At 43.8% G+C, this 24,315-nt stretch overlaps 1 protein-coding gene across 3 annotated transcripts; it reads right to left on the bottom strand.

The window, feature by feature from the left end:
* Nucleotides 1–15,237: 15,237 nt before the first annotated feature.
* LOC127905999 (proline-, glutamic acid- and leucine-rich protein 1-like) lies at nucleotides 15,238–24,293 on the bottom strand. 3 transcript variants are annotated; one of them, XM_052463556.1, is made up of 7 exons: nucleotides 23,885–24,293; nucleotides 22,720–22,782; nucleotides 21,852–22,520; nucleotides 21,366–21,470; nucleotides 19,128–19,169; nucleotides 18,902–18,946; nucleotides 15,238–17,704 (listed from the first exon to the last, which is right to left on the bottom strand). In XM_052463556.1, exons 1-7 carry the CDS (start codon nucleotides 24,057–24,059, stop codon nucleotides 17,697–17,699), a joined length of 1,107 nt encoding a protein of 368 aa, XP_052319516.1. In that variant the 5' UTR covers nucleotides 24,060–24,293; the 3' UTR covers nucleotides 15,238–17,696. The 3 variants fall into 3 exon arrangements, with proteins under 3 accessions (XP_052319516.1, XP_052319515.1, XP_052319514.1); XM_052463555.1 differs by lacking the exon at nucleotides 15,238–17,704 and adding an exon at nucleotides 17,729–18,679 and having other exon boundaries at nucleotides 21,366–21,467; XM_052463554.1 differs by lacking the exon at nucleotides 15,238–17,704 and adding an exon at nucleotides 17,732–18,679.
* Between the last annotated feature and the right edge of the window lie 22 nt (nucleotides 24,294–24,315).

Below are 24,315 nucleotides of genomic sequence, written 5' to 3'. Positions count from 1 at the left end.
TCTCCTTTCCTCATAAAGACTTGTTGCCGTCCTCTCCTCTCCTCATAAAGACTTGTTGCCGTCCTCTCCTCTCCTCATAGACTTGTTGCCATCCTCTCCTCTCCTCATAGACTTGTTGCCGTCCTCTCCTCTCCTCATAGACTTGTTGCCATCCTCTCCTTTCCTCATAGACTTGTTGCCATCCTCTCCTCTCCTCATAAAGACTTGTTGCCGTCCTCTCCTTTCCTCATAAAGACTTGTTGCCATCCTCTCCTTTCCTCATAAAGACTTGTTGCCATCCTCTCCTCTCCTCATAAAGACTTGTTGCCGTCCTCTCCTTTCCTCATAAAGACTTGTTGCCATCCTCTCCTCTCCTTTCCTCATAAAGACTTGTTGCCGTCCTCTCCTTTCCTCATAAAGACTTGTTGCCATCCTCTCCTTTCCTCATAAAGACTTGTTGCCGTCCTCTCCTCTCCTCATAAAGACTTGTTGCCGTCCTCTCCTCTCCTCATAAAGACTTGTTGCCGTCCTCTCCTCTCCTCATAAAGACTTGTTGCCGTCCTCTCCTCTCCTCATAAAGACTTGTTGCCGTCCTCTCATTTCCTCATAAAGACTTGTTGCCGTCCTCTCATTTCCTCATAAAGACTTGTTGCCGTCCTCTCCTCTCCTCATAAAGACTTGTTGCCGTCCTCTCATTTCCTCATAAAGACTTGTTGCCATCCTCTCCTTTCCTCATAAAGACTTGTTGCCGTCCTCTCCTCTCCTCATAAAGACTTCTTGCCATCCTCTCCTCTCCTCATAAAGACTGGTTGCCGTCCTCTCATTTCCTCATAAAGACTTGTTGCCATCCTCTCCTCTCCTTTCCTCATAAAGACTTGTTGCCGTCCTCTCCTTTCCTCATAAAGACTTGTTGCCGTCCTCTCCTCTCCTTTCCTCATAAAGACTTGTTGCCATCCTCTCTCCTCTCCTCATAAAGACTTGTTGCCGTCCTCTCCTCTCCTTTCCTCATAGACTTGTTGCCATCCTCTCTTGTTGCTCTCCTCATAAAGACTTGTTGCCGTCCTCTCCTTTCCTCATAAAGACTTGTTGCCGTCCTCTCCTCTCCTCATAAAGACTTGTTGCCATCCTCTCCTCTCCTCATAAAGACTTGTTGCCATCCTCCTCTCATTTCCTCATAAAGACTTGTTGCCGTCCTCTCATTTCCTCATAAAGACTTGTTGCCGTCCTCTCCTCTCCTCATAAAGACTTGTTGCCGTCCTCTCCTTTACTCATAAAGACTTGTTGCCATCCTCTCCACTCCTTTCCTCATAAAGACTTGTTGCCGTCCTCTCCTTTCCTCATAAAGACTTGTTGCCGTCCTCTCCTTCCTCATAAAGACTTGTTGCCGTCCTCTCCTTTCCTCATAAAGACTTGTTGCCATCCTCTCCTCCTTTCCTCATAAAGACTTGTTGCCATCCTCTCCTTTCCTCATAAAGACTTGTTGCCGTCCTCTCCTCTCTTGTTGCTTCCTCATAAAGACTTGTTGTTGCCGTCTCTCCTCTCCTCATAAAGACTTGTTGCCATCCTCTCCTCTCATTTCCTCATAAAGACTTGTTGCCGTCCTCTCCTCTCCTTTCCTCATAAAGACTTGTGCCGTCCTCTCCTCTCCTCATAAAGACTTCTTGCCGTCCTCTCCTTTCCTCATAAAGACTTGTTGCCATCCTCTCCTCTCCTCATAAAGACTTCTTGCCGTCCTCTCCTTTCCTCATAAAGACTTGTTGCCATCCTCTCCTCTCCTTTCCTCATAAAGACTTGTTGCCGTCCTCTCATTTCCTCATAAAGACTTGTTGCCATCCTCTCCTTTCCTCATAAAGACTTGTTGCCGTCCTCCTCTCCTTTCCTCATAAAGACTTGTTGCCATCCTCTCTCTCCTCATAAAGACTTGTTGCCGTCCTCTCCTCTCCTCCGTCCTCTCATTTCCTCATAAAGACTTGTTGCCATCCTCTCCTCTCTTTTCCTCATAAAGACTTGTTGCCGTCCTCTCCTCTCCTCCTCATAAAGACTTGTTGCCATCTTCTCTCCTTTCCTCATAAAGACTTGTTGCCATCCTCTCCTTTCCTCCTTGTTGCCATAAAAGACTTGTTGCCGTCCTCTCCTTTCCTCATAAAGACTTGTTGCCATCCTCTCCTCTCCTTTCCTCATAAAGACTTGTTGCCATCCTCTCCTTTCCTCATAAAGACTTGTTGCCATCCTCTCCTCTCCTTTCCTCATAAAGACTTGTTGCCATCCTCTCCTCTTTCCTCATAAAGACTTGTTGCCGTCCTCTCCTTTCCTCATAAAGACTTGTTGCCGTCCTCTCCTCTCCTCATTCCTCAAAGACTTGTTGCCATCCTCTCCTCTCCTTTCCTCATAAAGACTTGTTGCCGTCCTCTCTCTTTCCTCATAAAGACTTGTTGCCGTCCTCTCCTCTCCTTTCCTCATAAAGACTTGTTGCCGTCCTCTCCTTTCCTCATAAAGACTTGTTGCCGTCCTCTCCTCTCCTTTCCTCATAAAGACTTGTTGCCACTTCCTTCATAAAGACTTGTTGCCCTCCTCTCCTTTCCTCATAAAGACTTGTTGCCATCCTCTCCTCCTTTCCTCATAAAGACTTGTTGCCGTCCTCTCCTTTCCTCATAAAGACTTGTTGCCATCCTCTCCTCTCCTCATTCCTTTCCTCAAAGACTTGTTGCCATCCTCTCCTCTCCTTTCCTCATAAAGACTTGTTGCCATCCTCTCCTTCCTCATAAAGACTTGTTGCCGTCCTCTCTCCTCTCCTTTCCTCATAAAGACTTGTTGCCATCCTCTCCTCTCCTTTCCTCATAAAGACTTGTTGCCATCCTCTCCTCTCCTCATAAAGACTTGTTGCCATCCTCTCCTTTCTCCTTTCCTCATAAAGACTTGTTGCCATCCTCTCCTTTCCTCATAAAGACTTGTTGCCATCCTCTCCTCTCCTTTCCTCATAAAGACTTGTTGCCATCCTCTCCTCTCCTCATAAAGACTTGTTGCCATCCTCTCCTTTCCTCATAAAGACTTGTTGCCATCCTCTCCTCCTTCCTCATAAAGACTTGTTGCCATCCTCTCCTCTTCCTCATAAAGACTTGTTGCCATCCTCTCCTCTCATAAAGACTTGTTGCCTCATAAAGACTTGTTGCCATCCTCTCCTCTCCTTTCCTCATAAAGACTTGTTGCCATCCTCTCCTCTCCTTTCCTCATAAAGACTTGTTGCCATCCTCTCCTCTCCTTTCCTCATAAAGACTTGTTGCCATCCTCTCCTCTCTTGTTCCTCATAAAGACTTGTTGCCATCCTCTCCCTCTCCTCATAAAGACTTGTTGCCATCCTCTCCTCTCCTTTCCTCATAAAGACTTGTTGCCGTCCTCTCCTCTCCTTTCCTCATAAAGACTTGTTGCCATCCTCTCCTCTCCTCCTCATAAAGACTTGTTGCCGTCCTCTCCTCCTCATAAAGACTCCTTTCCTCATAAAGACTTGTTGCCATCCTCTCCTCTCCTTTCCTCATAAAGACTTGTTGCCGTCCTCTCCTCTCCTTTCCTCATAAAGACTTGTTGCCATCCTCTCCTCTCCTTTCCTCATAAAGACTTGTTGCCGTCCTCTCCTTTCCTCCTCATAAAGACTTGTTGCCGTCCTCTCCTCTCATAAAGACCTTTCCTCATAAAGACTTGTTGCCGTCCTCTCCTCCTCCTCATAAAGACTTGTTGCCGTCCTCTCCTCATAAAGACTTGTTGCCGTCCTCTCCTCTCCTCATAAAGACTTGTTGCCATCCTCTCCTTTCCTCATAAAGACTTGTTGCCGTCCTCTCCTCTCCTTTCCTCATAAAGACTTGTTGCCGTCCTCTCCTCTCCTCATAAAGACTTGTTCCCGTCCTCTCCTTTCCTCATAAAGACTTGTTGCCATCCTCTCCTCTCCTCATAAAGACTTGTTGCCGTCCTCTCCTTTCCTCATAAAGACTTGTTGCCCTCTCCTCTCCTCCTCTCCTCTCCTTTCCTCATAAAGACTTGTTGCCGTCCTCTCCTCTCCTTTCCTCATAAAGACTTGTTGCCGTCCTCTCTCTTTCCTCATAAAGACTTGTTGCCGTCCTCTCCTCTCCTCATAAAGACTTGTTGCCGTCCTCTCCTCTCCTTTCCTCATAAAGACTTGTTGCCATCCTCTCCTCTCCTTTCCTCATAAAGACTTGTTGCCATCCTCCTCCTCATAAAGACTTGTTGCCGTCCTCTCCTTTCCTCATAAAGACTTGTTGCCATCCTCCTCTCCTTTCCTCATAAAGACTTGTTGCCATCCTCTCCTCTCCTTTCTCATAAAGACTTGTTGCCGTCCTCTCCTCCTTTCCTCATAAAGACTTGTTGCCATCCTCTCCTCTCCTTTCCTCATAAAGACTTGTTGCCATCCTCTCCTCTCCTTTCCTCATAAAGACTTGTTGCCATCCTCTCCTTTCCTCATAAAGACTTGTTGCCATCCTCTCCTCTCCTTTCCTCATAAAGACTTGTTGCCATCCTCTCCTTTCCTTAAAGACTTGTTGCATAAAGACTTGTTGCCATCCTCTCCTCTCCTCATAAAGACTTGTTGCCATCCTCTCCTCTCCTTTCCTCATAAAGACTTGTTGCCATCCTCTCCTTTCCTCATAAAGACTTGTTGCCGTCCTCTCTCCTTTCCTCATAAAGACTTGTTGCCATCCTCTCCTCTCCTTTCCTCATAAAGACTTGTTGCTCTCCTTTCCTCATAAAGACTCCTTTCCTCATAAAGACTTGTTGCCATCCTCTCCTTTCCTCATAAAGACTTGTTGCCATCCTCTCCTCTCCTTTCCTCATAAAGACTTGTTGCCGTCCTCTCCTCTCCTCATAAAGACTTGTTGCCGTCCTCTCCTCTCCTTTCCTCATAAAGACTTGTTGCCATCCTCTCCTTTCCTCATAAAGACTTGTTGCCATCCTCTCCTTTCCTCATAAAGACTTGTTGCCATCCTCTCCTTTCCTCATAAAGACTTGTTGCCATCCTCTCCTCTCCTTTCTTCATAAAGACTTGTTGCCGTCCTCTCCTCTCCTCATAAAGACTTGTTGCCATCCTCTCCTTTCCTCATAAAGACTTGTTGCCATCCTCTCCTCTCTTTCCTCATAAAGACTTGTTGCCATCCTCTCCTCTCCTCATAAAGACTTGTTGCCTCCTCCTTTCCTCATAAAGACTTGTTGCCATCCTCTCCTCTCCTTTCCTCATAAAGACTTGTTGCCATCCTCTCCTCCTCCTCATAAAGACTTGTTGCCATCCTCTCCTCTCTCCTCATAAAGACTTGTTGCCATCCTCTCCTTTCCTCATAAAGACTTGTTGCCATCCTCTCCTCTCCTCATCAAAGACTTGTTGCCGTCCTCTCCTCTTTTCCTCATAAAGACTTGTTGCCATCCTCTCCTCTCCTTTCCTCATAAAGACTTGTTGCCGTCCTCTCCTCTCCTCATAAAGACTTGTTGCCATCCTCTCCTCTCCTTTCCTCATAAAGACTTGTTGCCGTCCTCTCCTCTCCTTTCTTCATAAAGACTTGTTGCCGTCCTCTCCTTTCCTCATAAAGACTTGTTGCCATCCTCTCCTCTCCTTTCCTCATAAAGACTTGTTGCCATCCTCTCCTCTCCTTTCCTCATAAAGACTTGTTGCCGTCCTCTCCTCTCCTTTCCTCATAAAGACTTGTTGCCGTCCTCTCCTCTCCTTTCCTCATAAAGACTTGTTGCCATCCTCTCCTCTCCTTTCCTCATAAAGACTTGTTGCCGTCCTCTCCTTTCCTCATAAAGACTTGTTGCCGTCCTCTCCTCTCCTTTCCTCATAAAGACTTGTTGCCGTCCTCTCCTCTCCTCATAAAGACTTGTTGCCGTCCTCTCCTCTCCTTTCCTCATAAAGACTTGTTGCCGTCCTCTCCTCTCCTTTCCTCATAAAGACTTGTTGCCGTCCTCTCCTCTCCTTTCCTCATAAAGACTTGTTGCCGTCCTCTCCTCTCCTTTCCTCATAAAGACTTGTTGCCATCCTCTCCTCTCCTTTCTTCATAAAGACTTGTTGCCGTCCTCTCCTTTCCTCATAAAGACTTGTTGCCATCCTCTCCTCTCCTTTCCTCATAAAGACTTGTTGCCATCCTCTCCTCTCCTTTCCTCATAAAGACTTGTTGCCGTCCTCTCCTCTCCTTTCCTCATAAAGACTTGTTGCCGTCCTCTCCTCTCCTTTCCTCATAAAGACTTGTTGCCATCCTCTCCTCTCCTTTCCTCATAAAGACTTGTTGCCATCCTCTCCTCTCCTTTCCTCATAAAGACTTGTTGCCATCCTCTCCTCTCCTTTCCTCATAAAGACTTGTTGCCATCCTCTCCTCTCCTTTCCTCATAAAGACTTGTTGCCATCCTCTCCTCTCCTTTCCTCATAAAGACTTGTTGCCGTCCTCTCCTCTCCTTTCCTCATAAAGACTTGCTGCCGTCCTCTCCTCTCCTCATAAAGACTTGTTGCCATCCTCTCCTCTCCTTTCTTCATAAAGACTTGTTGCCGTCCTCTCCTCTCCTTTCCTCATAAAGACTTGTTGCCGTCCTCTCCTCTCCTTTCCTCATAAAGACTTGTTGCCATCCTCTCCCTCTCCTCATAAAGACTTGTTGCCGTCCTCTCCTCTCCTTTCCTCATAAAGACTTGTTGCCGTCCTCTCCTCTCCTTTCCTCATAAAGACTTGTTGCCGTCCTCTCCTCTCCTTTCCTCATAAAGACTTGTTGCCGTCCTCTCCTCTCCTTTCCTCATAAAGACTTGTTGCCGTCCTCTCCTCTCCTTTCTTCATAAAGACTTGTTGCCGTCCTCTCCTCTCCTTTCCTCATAAAGACTTGTTGCCGTCCTCTCCTTTCCTCATAAAGACTTGTTGCCGTCCTCTCCTTTCCTCATAAAGACTTGTTGCCGTCCTCTCCTCTCCTCATAAAGACTTGTTGCCATCCTCTCCTCTCCTTTCCTCATAAAGACTTGTTGCCATCCTCTCCTCTCCTTTCTTCATAAAGACTTGTTGCCGTCCTCTCCTTTCCTCATAAAGACTTGTTGCCATCCTCTCCTCTCCTTTCCTCATAAAGACTTGTTGCCATCCTCTCCTCTCCTTTCCTCATAAAGACTTGTTGCCGTCCTCTCCTTTCCTCATAAAGACTTGTTGCCATCCTCTCCTCTCCTTTCCTCATAAAGACTTGTTGCCATCCTCTCCTCTCCTTTCTTCATAAAGACTTGTTGCCGTCCTCTCCTTTCCTCATAAAGACTTGTTGCCATCCTCTCCTCTCCTTTCCTCATAAAGACTTGTTGCCATCCTCTCCTCTCCTTTCCTCATAAAGACTTGTTGCCGTCCTCTCCTTTCCTCATAAAGACTTGTTGCCATCCTCTCCTCTCCTTTCCTCATAAAGACTTGTTGCCGTCCTCTCCTCTCCTTTCCTCATAAAGACTTGTTGCCATCCTCTCCTCTCCTCATAAAGACTTGTTGCCATCCTCTCCTCTCCTTTCCTCATAAAGACTTGTTGCCATCCTCTCCTCTCCTTTCCTCATAAAGACTTGTTGCCGTCCTCTCCTTTCCTCATAAAGACTTGTTGCCGTCCTCTCCTCTCCTTTCCTCATAAAGACTTGTTGCCGTCCTCTCCTTTCCTCATAAAGACTTGTTGCCGTCCTCTCCTCTCTTCATAAATACTTGTTGCCGTCCTCACTTTTCATTTAAAAGACACGTGGATATATTTGATCTACTCCAAAGTACTCTATTATTGTCTTAGTGAGAGGGGACACATTATCAGTCCCAAATCAACTTCTAACCCCTTCCCCTGGACACATGGATCTGAAAGGATAGCTATAACGTGGTTATAGCTCCACCTAGCCTTCCTGTGGGCTCAGTGAAGAGGTTTTCCACCACATTTTTTCCACCTATTCTATCCTTTGAGATAGATGTATACCCTCATGAAAAAAGTACTACCGAATTACTATTCAAAAACAATTTGTGCAGTGGTGACTATGTAGATTTTTGTAAGAATTGTGTAGTTTATACTACTGAAGATACACAAGAAGAGTTTTGTAGTATTCAGTAGGAAAACAGTTGTTTCCAGTAGTAATCAGGTAAAGACTTTTACTACTTGACGTTTGTCGTAAATAAGTAGTCAAAACACTACAGCTTCACTACACAGGCTTTTCAATAGTAATCAGGTCGTTTTTACTACTTGTTTGTATAGTGAAAAACTACAGCCAGACTACATCTGCTTATCAGTAGTGATCATTACAGTTTTGCAGCTTGTAGCCTCTGTTTTCAATTCAAATCAATTTAAGGGCTTAATTGGCATGGGAAACATATGTTTACATTGCCAAAGAAAGTGAAATAGATAATAAACACAAGTCAAATAAACATTATTTTTTTTACAGTAAACATTATACTCACAAAAGTTCCAAAATAATAAAGATATTTGAAATGTCATGTGTTATCATGCTAGCTAATGTAAACAGAGATTTATTGCAGATTATTGAAAAAAAAATGAATGTACTGTGTAACATGTTATATTACTGTCATCTGATGAAGATTTCAAAAGGTTAGTGAAATGATTTTTCTTGTAATCCTGCGTTTGTTGATTGCATATTTTTTCCTACTTGGCTATGCAAATGAGCTATGTCTGTGGTGGTGGTTTGACATAAATATGTGCTATGTTTTCGCCGTAAAACATTTTAGAAATCTGACTTGCTGGGTAGATAAACAACTTGTTTATCTTTCATTTGAACTATTTTACTTGTTAATGTGTGGAGGTTAAATATTTTTAGGAATATTTTTTCGCATTGTGCGTTATGCTAATGAGCTTGAGCCGTAGTCACGAACCCGGATCCGGTATTGGTGGACTATGAGGTTAATCAGCCACCAATTGTGCAAGTTCTCCCACTTAAAAAGATGAAAGAGGCCTGTCATTTTCATCATAGGTACACTTAAAATATGACAGACAAAATGAGAAAACAAAATCCAGAAAATGTAGGATTTTAAATGAATTTGTTGCAAATTATCGTGGGAAATAAGTATTTGGTCACCTACAAACAAGCAAGATTTCTGGCTCTCACAGACCTTCTTTAAGAGTTCAATTATGACAGAACACTTCAACTATGACAGACAAAATGAGAAAAAAATCCAGAAAATCACATTGTGGGATTTTTAATGAATTTATTTGCAAATTTTGGTGGAAAATAAGTATTTGGTCACCTACAAAAAAGTAATATTTCTGTCTCTCACAGACCTGTAACTTCTTCTTTAAGAGGCTCCTCTGTCCTCCACACGTTACCTGTATTAATGGCACCTGTTGAACTTGTTATCAGTATAAAAGACACCTGTCCATAACCTCAAACAGTCACACTCCAAACTCCACTATGGCCAAGACCAAAGAGCTGTCAAAGGACACCAGAAACAAAATTGTAGACCTGCACCAGGCTGGGAAGACTGAATCTGCAATAGGTAAGCAGCTTGGCTTGAAGAAATCAACTGTGGGAGCAATTATTAGGATATGGAAGACATAAAAGACCACTGATAATCTCCCTCGATCTGGGGCTCCACGCAAGATCTCACCCCGTGGGGTCAAAATGATCACAAGAACATTTACATTTACATTTAAGTCATTTAGCAGACGCTCTTATCCAGAGCGGGTGCATAAACAACCAGTGAACAGCCACTTGCATCTAAATCTTGAACGGTGAGTAAAAATCACAGAACCACACGGGGGACCTAGTGAATGACCTGCAGAGAGCTGGGACCAAAGTAACAAAGCCTACCATCAGTAACACACTACGCCGCCAGGGACTCAAATCCTGCAGTGCCAGACGTGTCCCCCTGCTTAAGCCAGTACATGTCCAGGCCCGTCTGAAGTTTGCTAGAGAGCATTTGGATGATCCAGAAGAAGATTGGGAGAATGTCAGATGGTCAGATGAAACATAAAATATAACTTTTTGGAAAAAAACTCAACTTGTCGTGTTTGGATGATCGTTCCAAGATGGCGTAGCAGTCGAACGTCTTGTCGTGTCGTGTCCCTTGTATATATAGTTTTTTATATTTTTTTAACATATTTTTCTTTGCATATCTTTTAAAACATTTTGTTAAACCTCAACTTCTAAATATTCTCCTGCAACCCGCCTCACCCAATGTAGCTAATTTCTTCTAAAGTACTTATATCTACTTTGGATCCGGAACCTCTCAGCTATCAGTCAGCAAACCATTGCTTGCGGTCTTCAGCTAACCGGTCATCAGCTAACCTTTAGCTCGGAAAGCTCTCGCCAGTTCGAACAACGCGACTCTAACCAGAGCATAACGGACCTATTATTTTTTATCCCCGGATTCCCACCGGATTCCCACCGGATTCCCACCGCAAACGGAACATTTTCACCTGGATTCTTCACAACTAGCTATCTAGCTAACCGCAACCCCGGATGATTACTCCTGGCTAGCGTTTCCACCCACTTAGCTTGAAGCTAGCCCGGCCAGAGCTCCTGTGCTACCACCGAAGCATACTCCTGGGCTACAATATCCGGACCCTCGACCGGTCTATCGATGTCACCGCATGAAGAGGAATAAACAGACTCACCCCATCGCGACGTCCTTGCTTGCTAATTCGGCCTGCTAACTGCTAGCTTGTTTAGCCCCGGTCCGCTAACTGCTAGCTTGTTTAGCCCTGGCCTACTAACTGTTAGCTTGTTAGCACAGGCCTGCTAACCGTCTGAATCGCCGCGTCCCAAACACTCACTGGACCCATATTTACTTTCTCTTTTCGATTTTTAATTTGTTTATACCTTCCGGTAACCTGCCTCACCCAATGTGATACGGAATCGCCATTATTTTTTATTTTTAGAACACATTCAAGAACCTCCAGAAGCTAACCAGCTAACTAGCTACAAGCTATTTAGTCATTGTTAGCCACTGCTAACTGTTTTTTAACCTGGATAACACTCGCCAGTCCAGCTTCCCTGCCCCATCCACCGCTGCCCCCCTGGACACTGATCACTTGGCTACATAGCTGATGCATGCTAGACTGTCCATTAATCACGGTACTCTATTCTGCTTGTTTATGTTTTATCTGTCGGCCCCAGCCGCACTCAGGCTCTGTGTGTAGTTAATCCGACCCTCCCTGCCTAGCCTACGCCATTTTACCTGCTGTTGTTGTGCTAGCTGATTAGCTGACGCTTGGATTGCGTCCTACCTGACAGGTCGCTCCTACCAGGTGGCGTGGCGAGAATCTGTCTCCTCACCACGCGCTCTCACCACTGGTGTCCCCCAGGGCTCTGTTCTAGGCCCTCTCCTATTCTCGCTATACACCAAGTCACTTGGCTCTGTCATAACCTCACATGGTCTCTCCTATCATTGCTATGCAGACGACACACAATTAATCTTCTCCTTTCCCCCTTCTGATGACCAGGTGGCGAATCGCATCTCTGCATGTCTGGCAGACATATCAGTGTGGATGACGGATCACCACCTCAAGCTGAACCTCGGCAAGACGGAGCTGCTCTTCCTCCCGGGAAGGACTGCCCGTTCCATGATCTCGCCATCACGGTTGACAACTCCATTGTGTCCTCCTCCCAGAGCGCTAAGAACCTTGGCGTGATCCTGGACAACACCCTGTCGTTCTCAACTAACATCAAGGCGGTGGCCCGTTCCTGTAGGTTCATGCTCTACAACATCCGCAGAGTACGACCCTGCCTCACACAGGAAGCGGCACAGGTCCTAATCCAGGCACTTGTCATCTCCCGTCTGGATTACTGCAACTCGCTGTTGGCTGGGCTCCCTGCCTGTGCCATTAAACCCCTACAACTCATCCAGAACGCCGCAGCCCGTCTGGTGTTCAACCTTCCCAAGTTCTCCCACGTCACCCCGCTCCTCCGCTCTCTCCACTGGCTTCCAGTTGAAGCTCGCATCCGCTACAAGACCATGGTGCTTGCCTACGGAGCTGTGAGGGGAACGGCACCTCAGTACCTCCAGGCTCTGATCAGGCCCTACACCCAAACAAGGGCACTGCGTTCATCCACCTCTGGCCTGCTCGCCTCCCTACCACTGAGGAAGTACAGTTCCCGCTCAGCCCAGTCAAAACTGTTCGCTGCTCTGGCCCCCCAATGGTGGAACAAACTCCCTCACGACGCCAGGACAGCGGAGTCAATCACCACCTTCCGGAGACACCTGAAACCCCACCTCTTTAAGGAATACCTAGGATAGGATAAAGTAATCCTTCTCACCCCCCCCCCCCGTAAAAGATTTAGATGCACTATTGTAAAGTGGCTGTTCCACTGGATGTCATAAGGTGAATGCACCAATTTGTAAGTCGCTCTGGATAAGAGCGTCTGCTAAATGACTTAAATGTAAATGTAAATGTAAGTACATTCGGAAAATATTCAGACCCCTTCCCCTTTTCCACATTTTGTTGCATTTCCTCCTTATTCAATTTTTTTTTAAACTCAATCTACACACAATAACCCATAATGACAAAGCAAAAACTGTTTTTTCCAAATTTAAAATGTATAAATAACAGAAATACCTTATTCACATAAGTATTCAGACCCTTTGCTATGATACTCGAAATTGAGCTCAAGTGCATCCTGTTTCCATTGATCATCAGGGAGATGTTTCTACAACTTGATTTGAGTCCACTTGTGTTAAATTCAATTGATTGGACATGATTTGAAAAAGGCACACACCTGACTATATAAGAGCAATGTAAGAGCAAAAACCAAGCAATGAGGTCGAAGGAATGTCCTTAGAGCTCCGAGACAGGATTGTTTCAAGACACAGATCTGGGGAAGGGTACCAAAACATTTCTGCAGCATTGAAGGTCCCCAAGAACAAAGTGGCCTCCATCATTCCTAAATGGAAGAAGTTTGGAACCACCAAGACTCTTCTTAGAACTGAGCAATCGGGGGAGAAGGGCCTTGGTCATTGAGGTGACCAAGACCCAATGGTCACTGAATGCCAAGCGTTACATCTGGAAGAAACATGGCACCATCTCTACAGTGAAGCCTGGTGGTGGCAACATCATGCTGTGGAGATGTTTTTTAATGGCAGGGACTGGGAGACTAGTCAGGATCGAGGGAAGATTAACGGAACAAAGTACAGAGAGATCCTTGATGAAAATCAAATCAAATGTATTTATATAGCTCTTCGTACATCAGCTGATATCTCAAAGTGCTGTACAGAAACCCAGCCTAAAACCCAAACAGCAAGCAATGCAGGTGTAGAAGCACGGTGGCTAGGAAAAACTCCCTAGAACGGCCAAAACCTAGGAAGAAACCTAGAGAGGAACCAGGCTATGTGGGGTGGCCAGTCCTCTTCTGGCTGTGCCGGGTGGAGATTATAACAGAACATGGCCAAGATGTTCAAATGTTCATAAATGACCAGCATGGTCGAATAATAATAAGGCAGAACAGTTGAAACTGGAGCAGCAGCACGGCCAGGTGGACTGGGGACAGCAAGGAGTCATGTCAGGTAGTCTTGGGCCATGGTCCTAGGGCTCAGGTCATCCGAGGGAGAGAGAAAAAGAGAGGAGAGAATTAGAGAACGCACTTAGATTCACACAGGACACCGAATAGGACAGGAGAAGTACTCCAGATATAACAAACTGACCCTAGCCCCCCGACACATAAACTACTGCAGCATAAATACTGGAGGCTGAGACAGGAGGGGTCAGGAGACAAAAAAGAAAATCTGCCCCAGAACGCTAAGAACCTCAGACTGGGGCAAAGGTTAACCTTTCAACAAGACAACAACCCTAAGACAACACAGGAGTGGCTTCGGGATAAGTCTCTGAATGTCCTTGAGTGGCCCAGCCAGAGCCCGAACTTGGAACACGATCGAACATCTCTGGAGAGACCTGAAAATAGCTGTGCAGTAACGCTCGCCATCCAACCTGACAGAGCTTGAGAGGATCTGCAGAGAACAATGGGAGAAACTCCAAATACAGGTGTGCCAAGCTTGTAGCGTCATACCCAAGAAGACTTGAAGCTGTAATTGCTTCCAAAGGTGCTTCAACAAAGTACAGAGTAAAGGGTCTGAATCCTTATGTAAATATGTTTCCGTTCTTTAAAAAAAAGAATTGTGCAAACATTTCTAAAAATCTGTTTGCTTTGTCATTATGGGCTATTGTGTAGATTGGACATTTCTATAAAAATACATTTTAGAACAAGGCTGTAACATAACAAATTGTGGAAAAAGTCAAGGGGTCTGAATATTTTCCGAATGCACTGTAAGTCCTGTAGGTCTACGTCAATTAGCATAAGCCTGCCCGAAAAATAAGATTATGCAACAATTCAATTATTCAAAATGAACTTGCCCAAAGTGAAGCAATAAGGCGCAATAAAAATCACACAATACTTACTTTAATACTTACCTATGATCCATGTTAGGCTACTATATAATAAAACGGTAGGCCTGCCTGAACTTTTGGACTGAGAATCACCACGTGCACCTATGAACGGGTGGATTTCAAATGGCAAAAAGGGATCTGGTTGAGGATTTCAGAGAGGTTTTCTGGGCCACATTCCGTTGCCAAAGGTTGTCAAATGTTGCAGACAGAAATGTCACGAATAGCAACGACGTGATTCCTTATTGAACATGTCAGAGGCATGTTTGTTCGACATAGCGTATATCTTTCGGGAACTTTACAAAACGTGTAATCTGGTGGTGGAATGAGGAACAAGACATAGAAGTACAGTATATGATCTTTTACCAAGGATGTAGTTTATACTGCACACTAGGTTACACCAAAGTGGGTCAGTGGACTTTCTATTATTCTTGCTGCTTTACCTCTGCATCAAAGCTGCCTTGTATTGTGGTAATATTCTCAGATGATTGTGTAGTGCACTGGGTAACACTTTACTATAAAAAGGTACCCTTTAATGGGGGGTGTAAAGTCTAAGTCAGTCCAGCTTCCCTGCCCCATCCACCGCTGCCCCCCTGGACACTGATCACTTGGCTACATAGCTGATGCATGCTAGACTGTCCATTAATCACGGTACTCTATTCTGCTTGTTTATGTTTTATCTGTCGGCCCCAGCCGCACTCAGGCTCTGTGTGTAGTTAATCCGACCCTCCCTGACATTAACAAACAACTTTGGTGCTTACGAATGACTGGGTTTACATACGGCTGACCCTTTTCAACAGACTTTTAAAAAAGGGTACCTTAGTATAAAAAAGTGTTACCATGCATGGTTTGGTGGAGAGGGGTGTGCCCAGAGAGGGGTAAGCACGAGAATAAATGACACCATGGTGTTGTCCCAAACCTTTATTGCAGCCCCTCAACAGAACATTTACAGAAACTGTGACAGTCATCCAACCCTGCATACAGGATGCATTTTCACAATCATTTCAAAACCTTCTAGCCTGTATAGCAGGATACTACGCAAACCTCTGACATGTTTTTCTGTCTTGTGTGTGAACTGCAATTTGAGATTGTAGTGATGTTTTCTGTTATTGCTAGTTGTGCAATGGCTTCCCCTTGGAGTTAATCTGTTCTGAGCAGCAGTGCCCACCTTTCACGTATGGCTTTCAAAAAAGTGGAACACTTTCTTAAAAATTCAGAAAAAAAGTTTTGATCCTAGAAAGTGTATTTTTATTTAAAAATCTAGAACAGATCTCGTAAAGTTTTGTATAATGTAAAATTAACACCACGTTAAAAATTCACATCAACTTCAAAAGTGTTAGGGAATAGAAAAATACCCATTAGTGTTATAGAAAAAAGACAAAATATGTACTAAAAACTATATTGCAACCACTTGACTTGTTTTATATGTCAAAACAAACTGTTTCCCCCCCCAGAAAAGATTTGCATTGCAGCATTTCCTACAGTCCATCACATTAAATCAGCATCATATCACCTGGCCCCTTAATACCACAATGCACAGAAAACTGCTACAATGGAAGATTTAAAAAATAAAACACACAAATTTGAATTCACAGAAACATTATGGAGGAGTTTGAACACAGACTAAACACGTAACTCCTTCAAAATAATAAACATGATCTTAACCCTCCAGCAGCAAGTCCAGATCACGAGCTAGCATTGTCCTTGTCGTAAAAACAACAATGACAACCTTAATGACAATAACGTCAATAGTAAATGCTAGCCAAATTCGAGTTGGGTGTGGTTAGGATATTAGTTAACAGGTTACACAGTCACGTTCCATTCTAGACGTACTACAGCATTTCTCTTTGAACAGTTGGTTACAGCTGGTTTTAGGGGCTGCACTGAAATACATGCAGAGGGACAACAACAAGATGTGTTCCTGGTGTCTGCTAAAATCTTCCACAATCCCAGACATTCATACATCTTTGTTCCAAAGGAAGCACTTACCCTCTGGGCTAGAGCCAGTTTAGAGAGAAATGGAACAAAAGTGTATGAACATTGTTGATGCAGACTTTTTTGTTTAAGTGTATGGAATTATGAATTTGGATTAATCAGATTCCCGTTGGACCAGGTGTGTGTGTGTGTGTGGCAGACCTATTGGGAGGACGTGGGACACACACTGCACAGCAGTCAGGAGTGCCTGTTTCACCAGGAGACTGCGTGGGGTTGTGTCAGACCGTTAGCCCAGAGCAGCTACATCCACACTGAGCTAAACCTAAGAGTTACGACCATAAACTCAGACACCCTGCCCTTCCCTCATCTCCCTGTGTTGTTTTTGTATCTGTTTTTCCCCAGAACAAAATAACATACGCCAACATATCTTCCATTTGGAGAGTTTACTTCCAACCTAAATACTGTCCAAAAGTGAAAAAAAAAAGTTTCAATAAAATAAAACTCGCATTGCTGGAAAATAAATGTGTTCCCATAGATCCTAAGAAATACCAAAAGATGTTCATGGTTGTGGCTCGAGGTCTGAGTGAGTCAAAAACACTTTCAGTACTTAAGAAATATCAGAGTGAGAGGTACTAGGAGTTGGAACAAACAAAAACGAAATGAGGAAGAGTCTCAAACACATATTAATGAGAACTACGGCTAATAGGGATTGTTTTTCAAAGCGATATGTCTACAGACACACAGTCGCACGCACACACAAAACATCTACACACATTCTCAACCTTACACACTAAAGCTCACACACTCGCCCAACACGTCACCTGACTTGTCCGAGTTTACCTTCCACGTGTAGTAGACTCACTACATACTGGTAATACAAAACTTAGAGTGAAATTGCCACGAAAGATCAGTGCAGCTTTGCATAATACCTTCACGTTTAACAAAAAACATAAAAAATGTTGAAGTTCTGACCCACGATTCAACAGGGTGAAAGCACACTGCTGAACTCGGTTCAGACATGTGAAGATCTTTCACTAGCAAAGCAACACGTGCCTCTGCTTATTATACACAGGAAGGAGAAACAACCTACAACTCACATGATCTACCTACATCCAGAAGAGAAATTCATTGATACTTTCCAGTACAGGAAATGGGAATTCTTTAAACTAAAAAACGTGGAAACAAAGTAGAACAGCAAAGAAAACAAAAAGGCAAGAGAGAAAAACAACATACTAATCAAACAAGTAATGGAACAGTGAGATTTTACACTAATGGAAGAAAAACTTAATTCTGAGTGTGTGAGGGAAAAAAACGGAGACAGTGGCGAAAGTCGTGGCAACGCTACTCTTTCTCTGGAGGTGGGGAAGCACGGCTGCACGTGCTCAGTGGGCTGGTCCTCGCTCCGTCTTACTGCGCCGAGACCGCAGGCTCTACGTTTCTATGGGAAGAAGATAGTGAGGTCAGTAAAGTGACAGTGACTGAGGACAACAGCAGAATTCAAATCAAAGTCATCATTCAATTTAGTTCATATTTCAATTACAATCTTGTAGAGAAAATATTGAGACAACATAATGTACTAATACAATGTATATGATTACTACATCATTACTACAAAATGACAGCACAATCAATTTGATAAAAACAGAATTGATGCCCTCCATTTCAGTTCTACTCACATCATAAGTAATCTTGCAATAAGTTGTTTAATAGGATCAAAAAATCCCCTTAAACAATATGAAAAATGTCAAATGAGTGGAATTGCCCGAGCCATTTTATAAACTGTTTCATAAACCAGCCTCAAGGGGGAGCTACAGCCTATTGTCTACTCCATGTGTAACTCTGTGTTGTCTGTTCACACTGCTTTGCTTTATCTTGGCCAGGTCGCAGTTGCAAATGAGAACTTGTTCTCAACTAGCCTACCTGGTTAAATAAAGATGAATTAAAAAAAAAAATACACTACAAATGGCTGCACTGGCCTCCATTACACACCACAAGGAAGAGTTAAGGGAAAGCCTAAACGGGATCCTTGGGACATCCCAACTGATGTAAGTAACCCCATTGAAGTTGAAATTTACGAGTTAAGTTTAAGTAAGGGTCAGGGTAAGGATCACGGCTAGCACTAGCTGAGAGTTAAGTCCTTTGAACAAAACCTATCTTGATAGGATAAATCCACTGACCAATTATTGCAGTCAACATTGCTTACACAAAGTCCATATTAAGCTTCAACACAACACAATAAAACCATAACGCCAAATAGTGTGACTAATGGGTCTTCTCTTTGGCAGAACGTGCCATAAGGCCAACACATTATAGACAACACTACCTATTGATCAAGCGTTTCCTACCTGGCATGGGCTTCGAAGTCAGGAAAATCTTAGCGTACAATATACACAGACAGGCTATTTTTTGTCTGCTGTGGAAACAAGCCCAAAGGTCAGACTCACTGGAAAAGCTGGGTTTCTAGGGACATGTTTTCTTAGATAGCATGATACATTACTGTATGATATTGTACTGCTGATTAATATCCAAAGGGAAAACTATCTATTAAACAATGATTATGTACTCAGTATAGTAGGGCTACATCCAGCTAGAAAATGTAGATTCTGTGAAATGTTGATTCTTAGTTAAAGTTTACCTGTTGGTGCATCTTCAATCTGTTCTTCTACCTCGGTATGCTCTTCTGTAGAAACAAAACAAACCACAGCTGGAACTAAAAGACAGCTTTAACAGTCTTGAGTACACTACAGAGCAGTACTACTGGCCATGCTCTCAGAGAACAGGATCAATGGCCACTATGAAAGAACACAGAGAGAAGAGCTGTTCCTAGTTAGGACACTGGACTGAGTTATCTTAGCACCAACCTGTGAACTCCTCAAATGGCTCATCAAATTCATCTACCTCCTCTGCAACAGAAAAGCAACAGTTGCAGTTAGTTGAGGGAGAGACAGAGACAGAAAGAGAGAGACATACAGACACACAGAGAGAGAGAGACGCAGAGACACAGAGAGAAAGAGACACAGAGAGAGAGAAAGAGACACAGAGAGAAAGAGACACAGAGGGAGACACAGAGACACAGAGAGAAAGAGACACAGAGAGAGAGAGAGACGCAGACACACACAGAAAGAGACACAGAGAACGAGACACAGAGAGAGAGAGACACAGAGAGAGAGATGCAGAGACAGAGAGAAAGAGAGAGAGAAAGAGACAGAGAGAAAGAGACACAGAGAAAGAGACACAGAGAGAAAGAGACACAGAGAGAAAGAGAGCACTGAAGAAAGAATGAAAGTCAATTACATTCACGTTTGCAACATCTGGAGGTACAGCTGAAGTTGGAAGTTTACATACACTTAGGTTGGAATCATTAAAACTCGTTTTTCAACCACTCCACAAACTTCTTGTTAACAAACTATAGTTTTGGCAAGTCAGTTAGGACATTACTTTGTGCACGACACAAGTCATTTTTCAAACAATTGTTTACAGACAGATTATTTCACTTATAATTCACTGTATCACAATTCCAGTGGGTCAGAAGTTTACATACACTAAGTTAACTGTGCCTTTAAACAGCTTGGAAAATTCCAGAAAATTATGTCATGGCTTTAGAAGCTTCTGATAGGCTGATTGACATCATTTGAGTCAATTGGAGGTGTACCTGTGGATGTATTTCAAGGCCTACCTTCAAACTCAGTGCCTTTTTGCTTGACATCATGGGAAAATCAAACAAAATCAGCCAAGACATCAGAAAAAAATATTGCAGACCTCCACAAGTCTGGTTCATCCTTGGGAGCAAATCCAAACGTCTGAAGGTACAACGTTCATCTGTACAAACAATACACAAGTATAAACACCATGGGACCACGCAGCCGTCATACCGCTCAGGAAGGAGACGCGTTCTGTCTCCTAGAGATTAACGTACTTTGGTGCAAAAAGTGCAAATCAATCCCAGAACAACAGCAAAGGACCTTGTGAAGATGCTGGAGGAAACAGGTACAAAACGATCTATATCCACAGTAAAACGAGTCCTATATCGACATAACCTGAAAGGCCCCTCAGCAAGGAAGAAGCCACTGCTCCAAAACCGCCATAAAGCCAGACTACGGTTTGCAACCGCACATGGGGACAAAGATCGTACTTTTTGGAGAAATGTCCTCTTTTCTGATGAAACAAAAATAGAACTGTTTGGCCATAATGACCATTGTTATGTTTGGAGGAAAAAGGGGGATTCTTGCAAGCCGAAGAACACCACCAACCGTAAAGCACGGGGGTGGCAGCATCATGTTGTGGGTGTGATTTTCTGCAGGAGGGACTGGTGCACTTCACAAACTAGATGGCTGATATCATGAAGATGGAAAATGATGTGGGTATATTGAAGCAACATCTCAAGATATTAGTCAGGAAGTTAAAGCTTGGTCGCAAATGGGTCTTCCAAATGGACAATGATCCCAAGCATATTTGCAAAGTTGTTTCGAAATGGCTTAAGGGCAACAAAGTCAAGGTATTGGAGTGGCCATCACAAAGCCCTGGCCTCAATCCTGTAGAAAAGTTGTGGGCAGAACTGAAAAAGCATGTGCAAGCAAGGAGGCCTAGAAACCTGACTCAGTTACACCAGCTCTGTCAGGAGGAATGGGCCAAAATTCACCCAACTTATTGTGGGAAGTTTGTGGAAGGCTACCTGAAATGTTTGACCCAAGTTAAACAATTTAAAGGCAATGCTACCAAATACTAATTGAGTGTATGTAAACTTCTGACCCACTGGGAATGTGATGTCAGAAATAAAAGCTGAAATAAATAATTCTCTACTATTATTCTGACATTTCACATTCTTAAAATAAAGTGGTGATCCTAACTGATCTAAGATGGGGAATTTTTACTAAGATTAAATGTCAGGAATTGTGAAAAACTGAGGTGTATGTAAACTTCCGACTTCAACTGTATATGCTTGCATGTGCTCATACGTAGTCACACACACACACACACACACACACACACACACACACACACACACACACACACACACACACACACACACACACACACACACACACACACACACACACACACACACACACACACACACACACACACACACAAACACCTACCTGGAAGCTCTTCCTGAAGAGCTTCCTCCTCTTGAGTTTCTTCTGATTCAGCTTCTACTTCCTGTTCAGACTCTTCTTCTTCTGCTGCTTCTTCTTCTACCTCTTCTTTGGGGCAAAGCAACAATGGATATAAGAAAACACCATTATTTTCCAAAACACTGATTGAATCTATTATTTTCCAAAAGGTGACATAAGCAATGAAAAACGGACAGGAGACGTTGATGCCCTTTTCACTACCCCAAGATGAGATGTGAGAAGGGCCTGTGCATGATCTCTCTACATACATGTAGCTATTCTCAGCAGATAATGTGTCATACACTTCAGAAATGCAGCACCTGGCGTTCAACAGTGCTTGTTCTGAGAGCAGTGTGAAGAAAAATGACTCGTCAGGACTTGAAATTATTTTTGGTTAAATACTTTTTAGACCCAGATTAAGCCTACCTGGAATAAAAGCCTATTGTTCTGTTCTGGATTATCTTTCCTTACCCTCTTCTGCTAGCGCTGCCTCCTCATCCAATGTCACCGCTGCTGCTGGCTCCTTCTCCACAGCTTCCTCGTCAACTGGTGCAGCCTCTTCTTCTGCGGGGTTGGCCTCTTCCTCAACAGCCTGTTCCACGGCAGCGACTTCCCAATCAACTGGGACGGCTTCCTCTTCAACGGGTGCATCCTCTTCCTCCTCAGGTGTGGCCTCTTCATCAACCACCTCCTCAACAGGTTCATCCTCTTCATCCTCAGGTGCAGCTTCCTCCTTGACTGGGGCGGCTTCCTCTACAACCTCTTCCTCAACGGGGGCAGCCTCTTCCTCGAAGGTCTCTTCTACAGTGGCAACTACCTCCTCCACAGGGATAGCCTCTTCTTCAACTGGTACGGCCTCCTCAATAACATCCTCCTCCTCATCCTCTGGCTCATCCTCCAGTACTTCGGGCTCTTCCTCAATTTGAGGCTCATCCTCCTCGATTTGAGGCTCATCCTCCTCGAAGTGAGCAGAATCCTCCTCGAAGTGAGCAGAATCCTCCTCGAAGTGAGCAGAATCCTCCTCGAAGGGAGAAGAATGCTCCTCAAAGGGAGAAGAATCATCCTCCAGAACTTCGGGCTCTTCCTCAAAGATTTCAGGCACATCCACCTCAGGCTCTTCCTCCTCAACAACCTCAGGCTCTGGAGGGAAAAGACAGTGTTAAGCAATTTAGCTGATAACGTGGATTTCCTGACAAAGCCAACTAAAGCAAGTTTGAACATGACACTAAGTTATACGAGTATATGATATTGGCTGACATTTTTTCATTTTAAACTTGACAATTTCAAGCCACAATCCATTCAAACATCTTAGAAAATGTTGTCAGGCTCACACACACACCTGGTGGGAAAGCAGCAGCTTCCTCTGCTTTGGCGGCCTCGATCACTTCTTCAACAATGTGTTCTGGTGTGGATGAATGGGGCAGCGGGGAGAGATAAGGGAGCAGAGGGGAACCGTTAAGACCATCCACCTGGTCCTTAACCTGAACTAAGGCATTATCTGGCATACTTCATAGTCTTCCTCTCGCACAGAACATTTCAAATGTCTTCCTTGAGACACATTTAAGAAACTGCTAAGTTTGTGTGTCAATAAAGAATAAGAAAGACAAAGTGTATGCTCCTTTATTAAAAGCTCAAATAAATCATGAACCTCTAGACCTACAGTACAGAAACTGCTGACTAAAACCATGGTAGGTATAGCTCTGGTACATTAGCTTGTATTATGTCACAACAGGTATAGGTGTCTAATAGTCTAGTAGGTGAAAGCATGTTGTGTACACAGCAGTGCCAGGTATTTGAAAAAAGAAACAGATTATCAGAGCCAATGGATAAATGGTAGACGAGGCCTATGTCCCCTCAACCAATGACAGCCCCTCTGGGGAAACATGTGTAGACTGGACAGGTGACAGACATATGGAATAAATAGAGTCTACATGTTTGTACAATGATTTTACTGATTAACTCTTGACATAGATAGCTACAGCAGCACCATGTGGGTGTCTGGTGGTGGACACAGTCCTACGGAGGCTAAAGGTTTCATAAAGACCATCCCTTAAGAGCGAGTCAGCCTTAAGAGCGCTCGTGAGATTCTTGTTCTAATTTTGTCTAGTCCAGCCCACAGTTCAATAAAAATAGTGAGGAATAACTTGCATTTTTAAGCAATTAGGATACTGCATAATAATATTATAATTATAATAATATAATTGTAACATGAGGAAATGAGGTAGTAGGCTATGTTTGAGTATGGCCACATTCTTAATGTACAGAAGGTATACAACAGTGTGGTAGGGTGTCTGCTAAATGATTCAAATGTGAATGTGTTTGTGGCATCTGTATGGTGTTCAAGGGATTCGCCCACCACCGATGCTAGCAGAGTATTCTCCTTTGGGTGGGATTCATTGAGAGAGCAAAAGCATAAGCTACCTCTTATGAGCTTTACCATCTACTACAATTAAATGCTGCTGTGTGTGTGCACGTGTGTGTGTGCAGACACGCAGGAGTTGTACCTTCTTCCACAGGTGCTGCAGGAGCCTCCTCTGGTGCTCCCTCTCTGCTAATGTCGACAGTAGCCTTCTCTTTCAGTCCTGGGGGTTTTACATGTGATGCAGGGGGATGAGGATGACATGGCAACAACTCATGTTCAGGAGAAGTGCCTTTACGAAGGCCACAACTCCATATCATGTATACTGTATTTGGTTACGTGGCTTAGTAATATTCATGGCTAGTAATAATATAGTAACATTAGGATTGAGATTTAGGAGGTCTTACGTAACTTTTAGAAAACAAACATCATTCAAAAGGACAAAAAAATACATTTAAAGGCTGATTTGGGTTGACTTTTGCGCTTCAACACTGAATTTGTATTGTGTTCCAATATGCTGTGAAAAAGCGAGGTCTATAGTGCTAAGAGAGAGATCAGGATAGGAGAACAAAAGAA

This window comes from Oncorhynchus keta, chromosome 15 (assembly GCF_023373465.1).
Source record: "Oncorhynchus keta strain PuntledgeMale-10-30-2019 chromosome 15, Oket_V2, whole genome shotgun sequence".
NCBI lineage: Eukaryota > Metazoa > Chordata > Actinopteri > Salmoniformes > Salmonidae > Oncorhynchus > Oncorhynchus keta.
Note: the sequence above shows the minus strand (reverse complement) of the source record. Positions and strands in the feature narration are given on the sequence as shown.

Bases quoted from the DNA above. Each gene is read 5' to 3' on its own strand.
- LOC127905999 (XM_052463554.1), bottom strand. From the start codon at position 24,059: ATGATATGGAGTTGTGGCCTTCGTAAAGGCACTTCTCCTGAACATGAG. The intron at 19,170-21,365 runs GTAGGTGTTTGT...TTTCTGTTGCAG, and splicing joins TCTTCAGGAAGAGCTTCCAG to AGGAGGTAGATGAATTTGAT. The intron at 18,947-19,127 runs GTTGGTGCTAAG...TTGTTTCTACAG, and splicing joins GCCATTTGAGGAGTTCACAG to AAGAGCATACCGAGGTAGAA.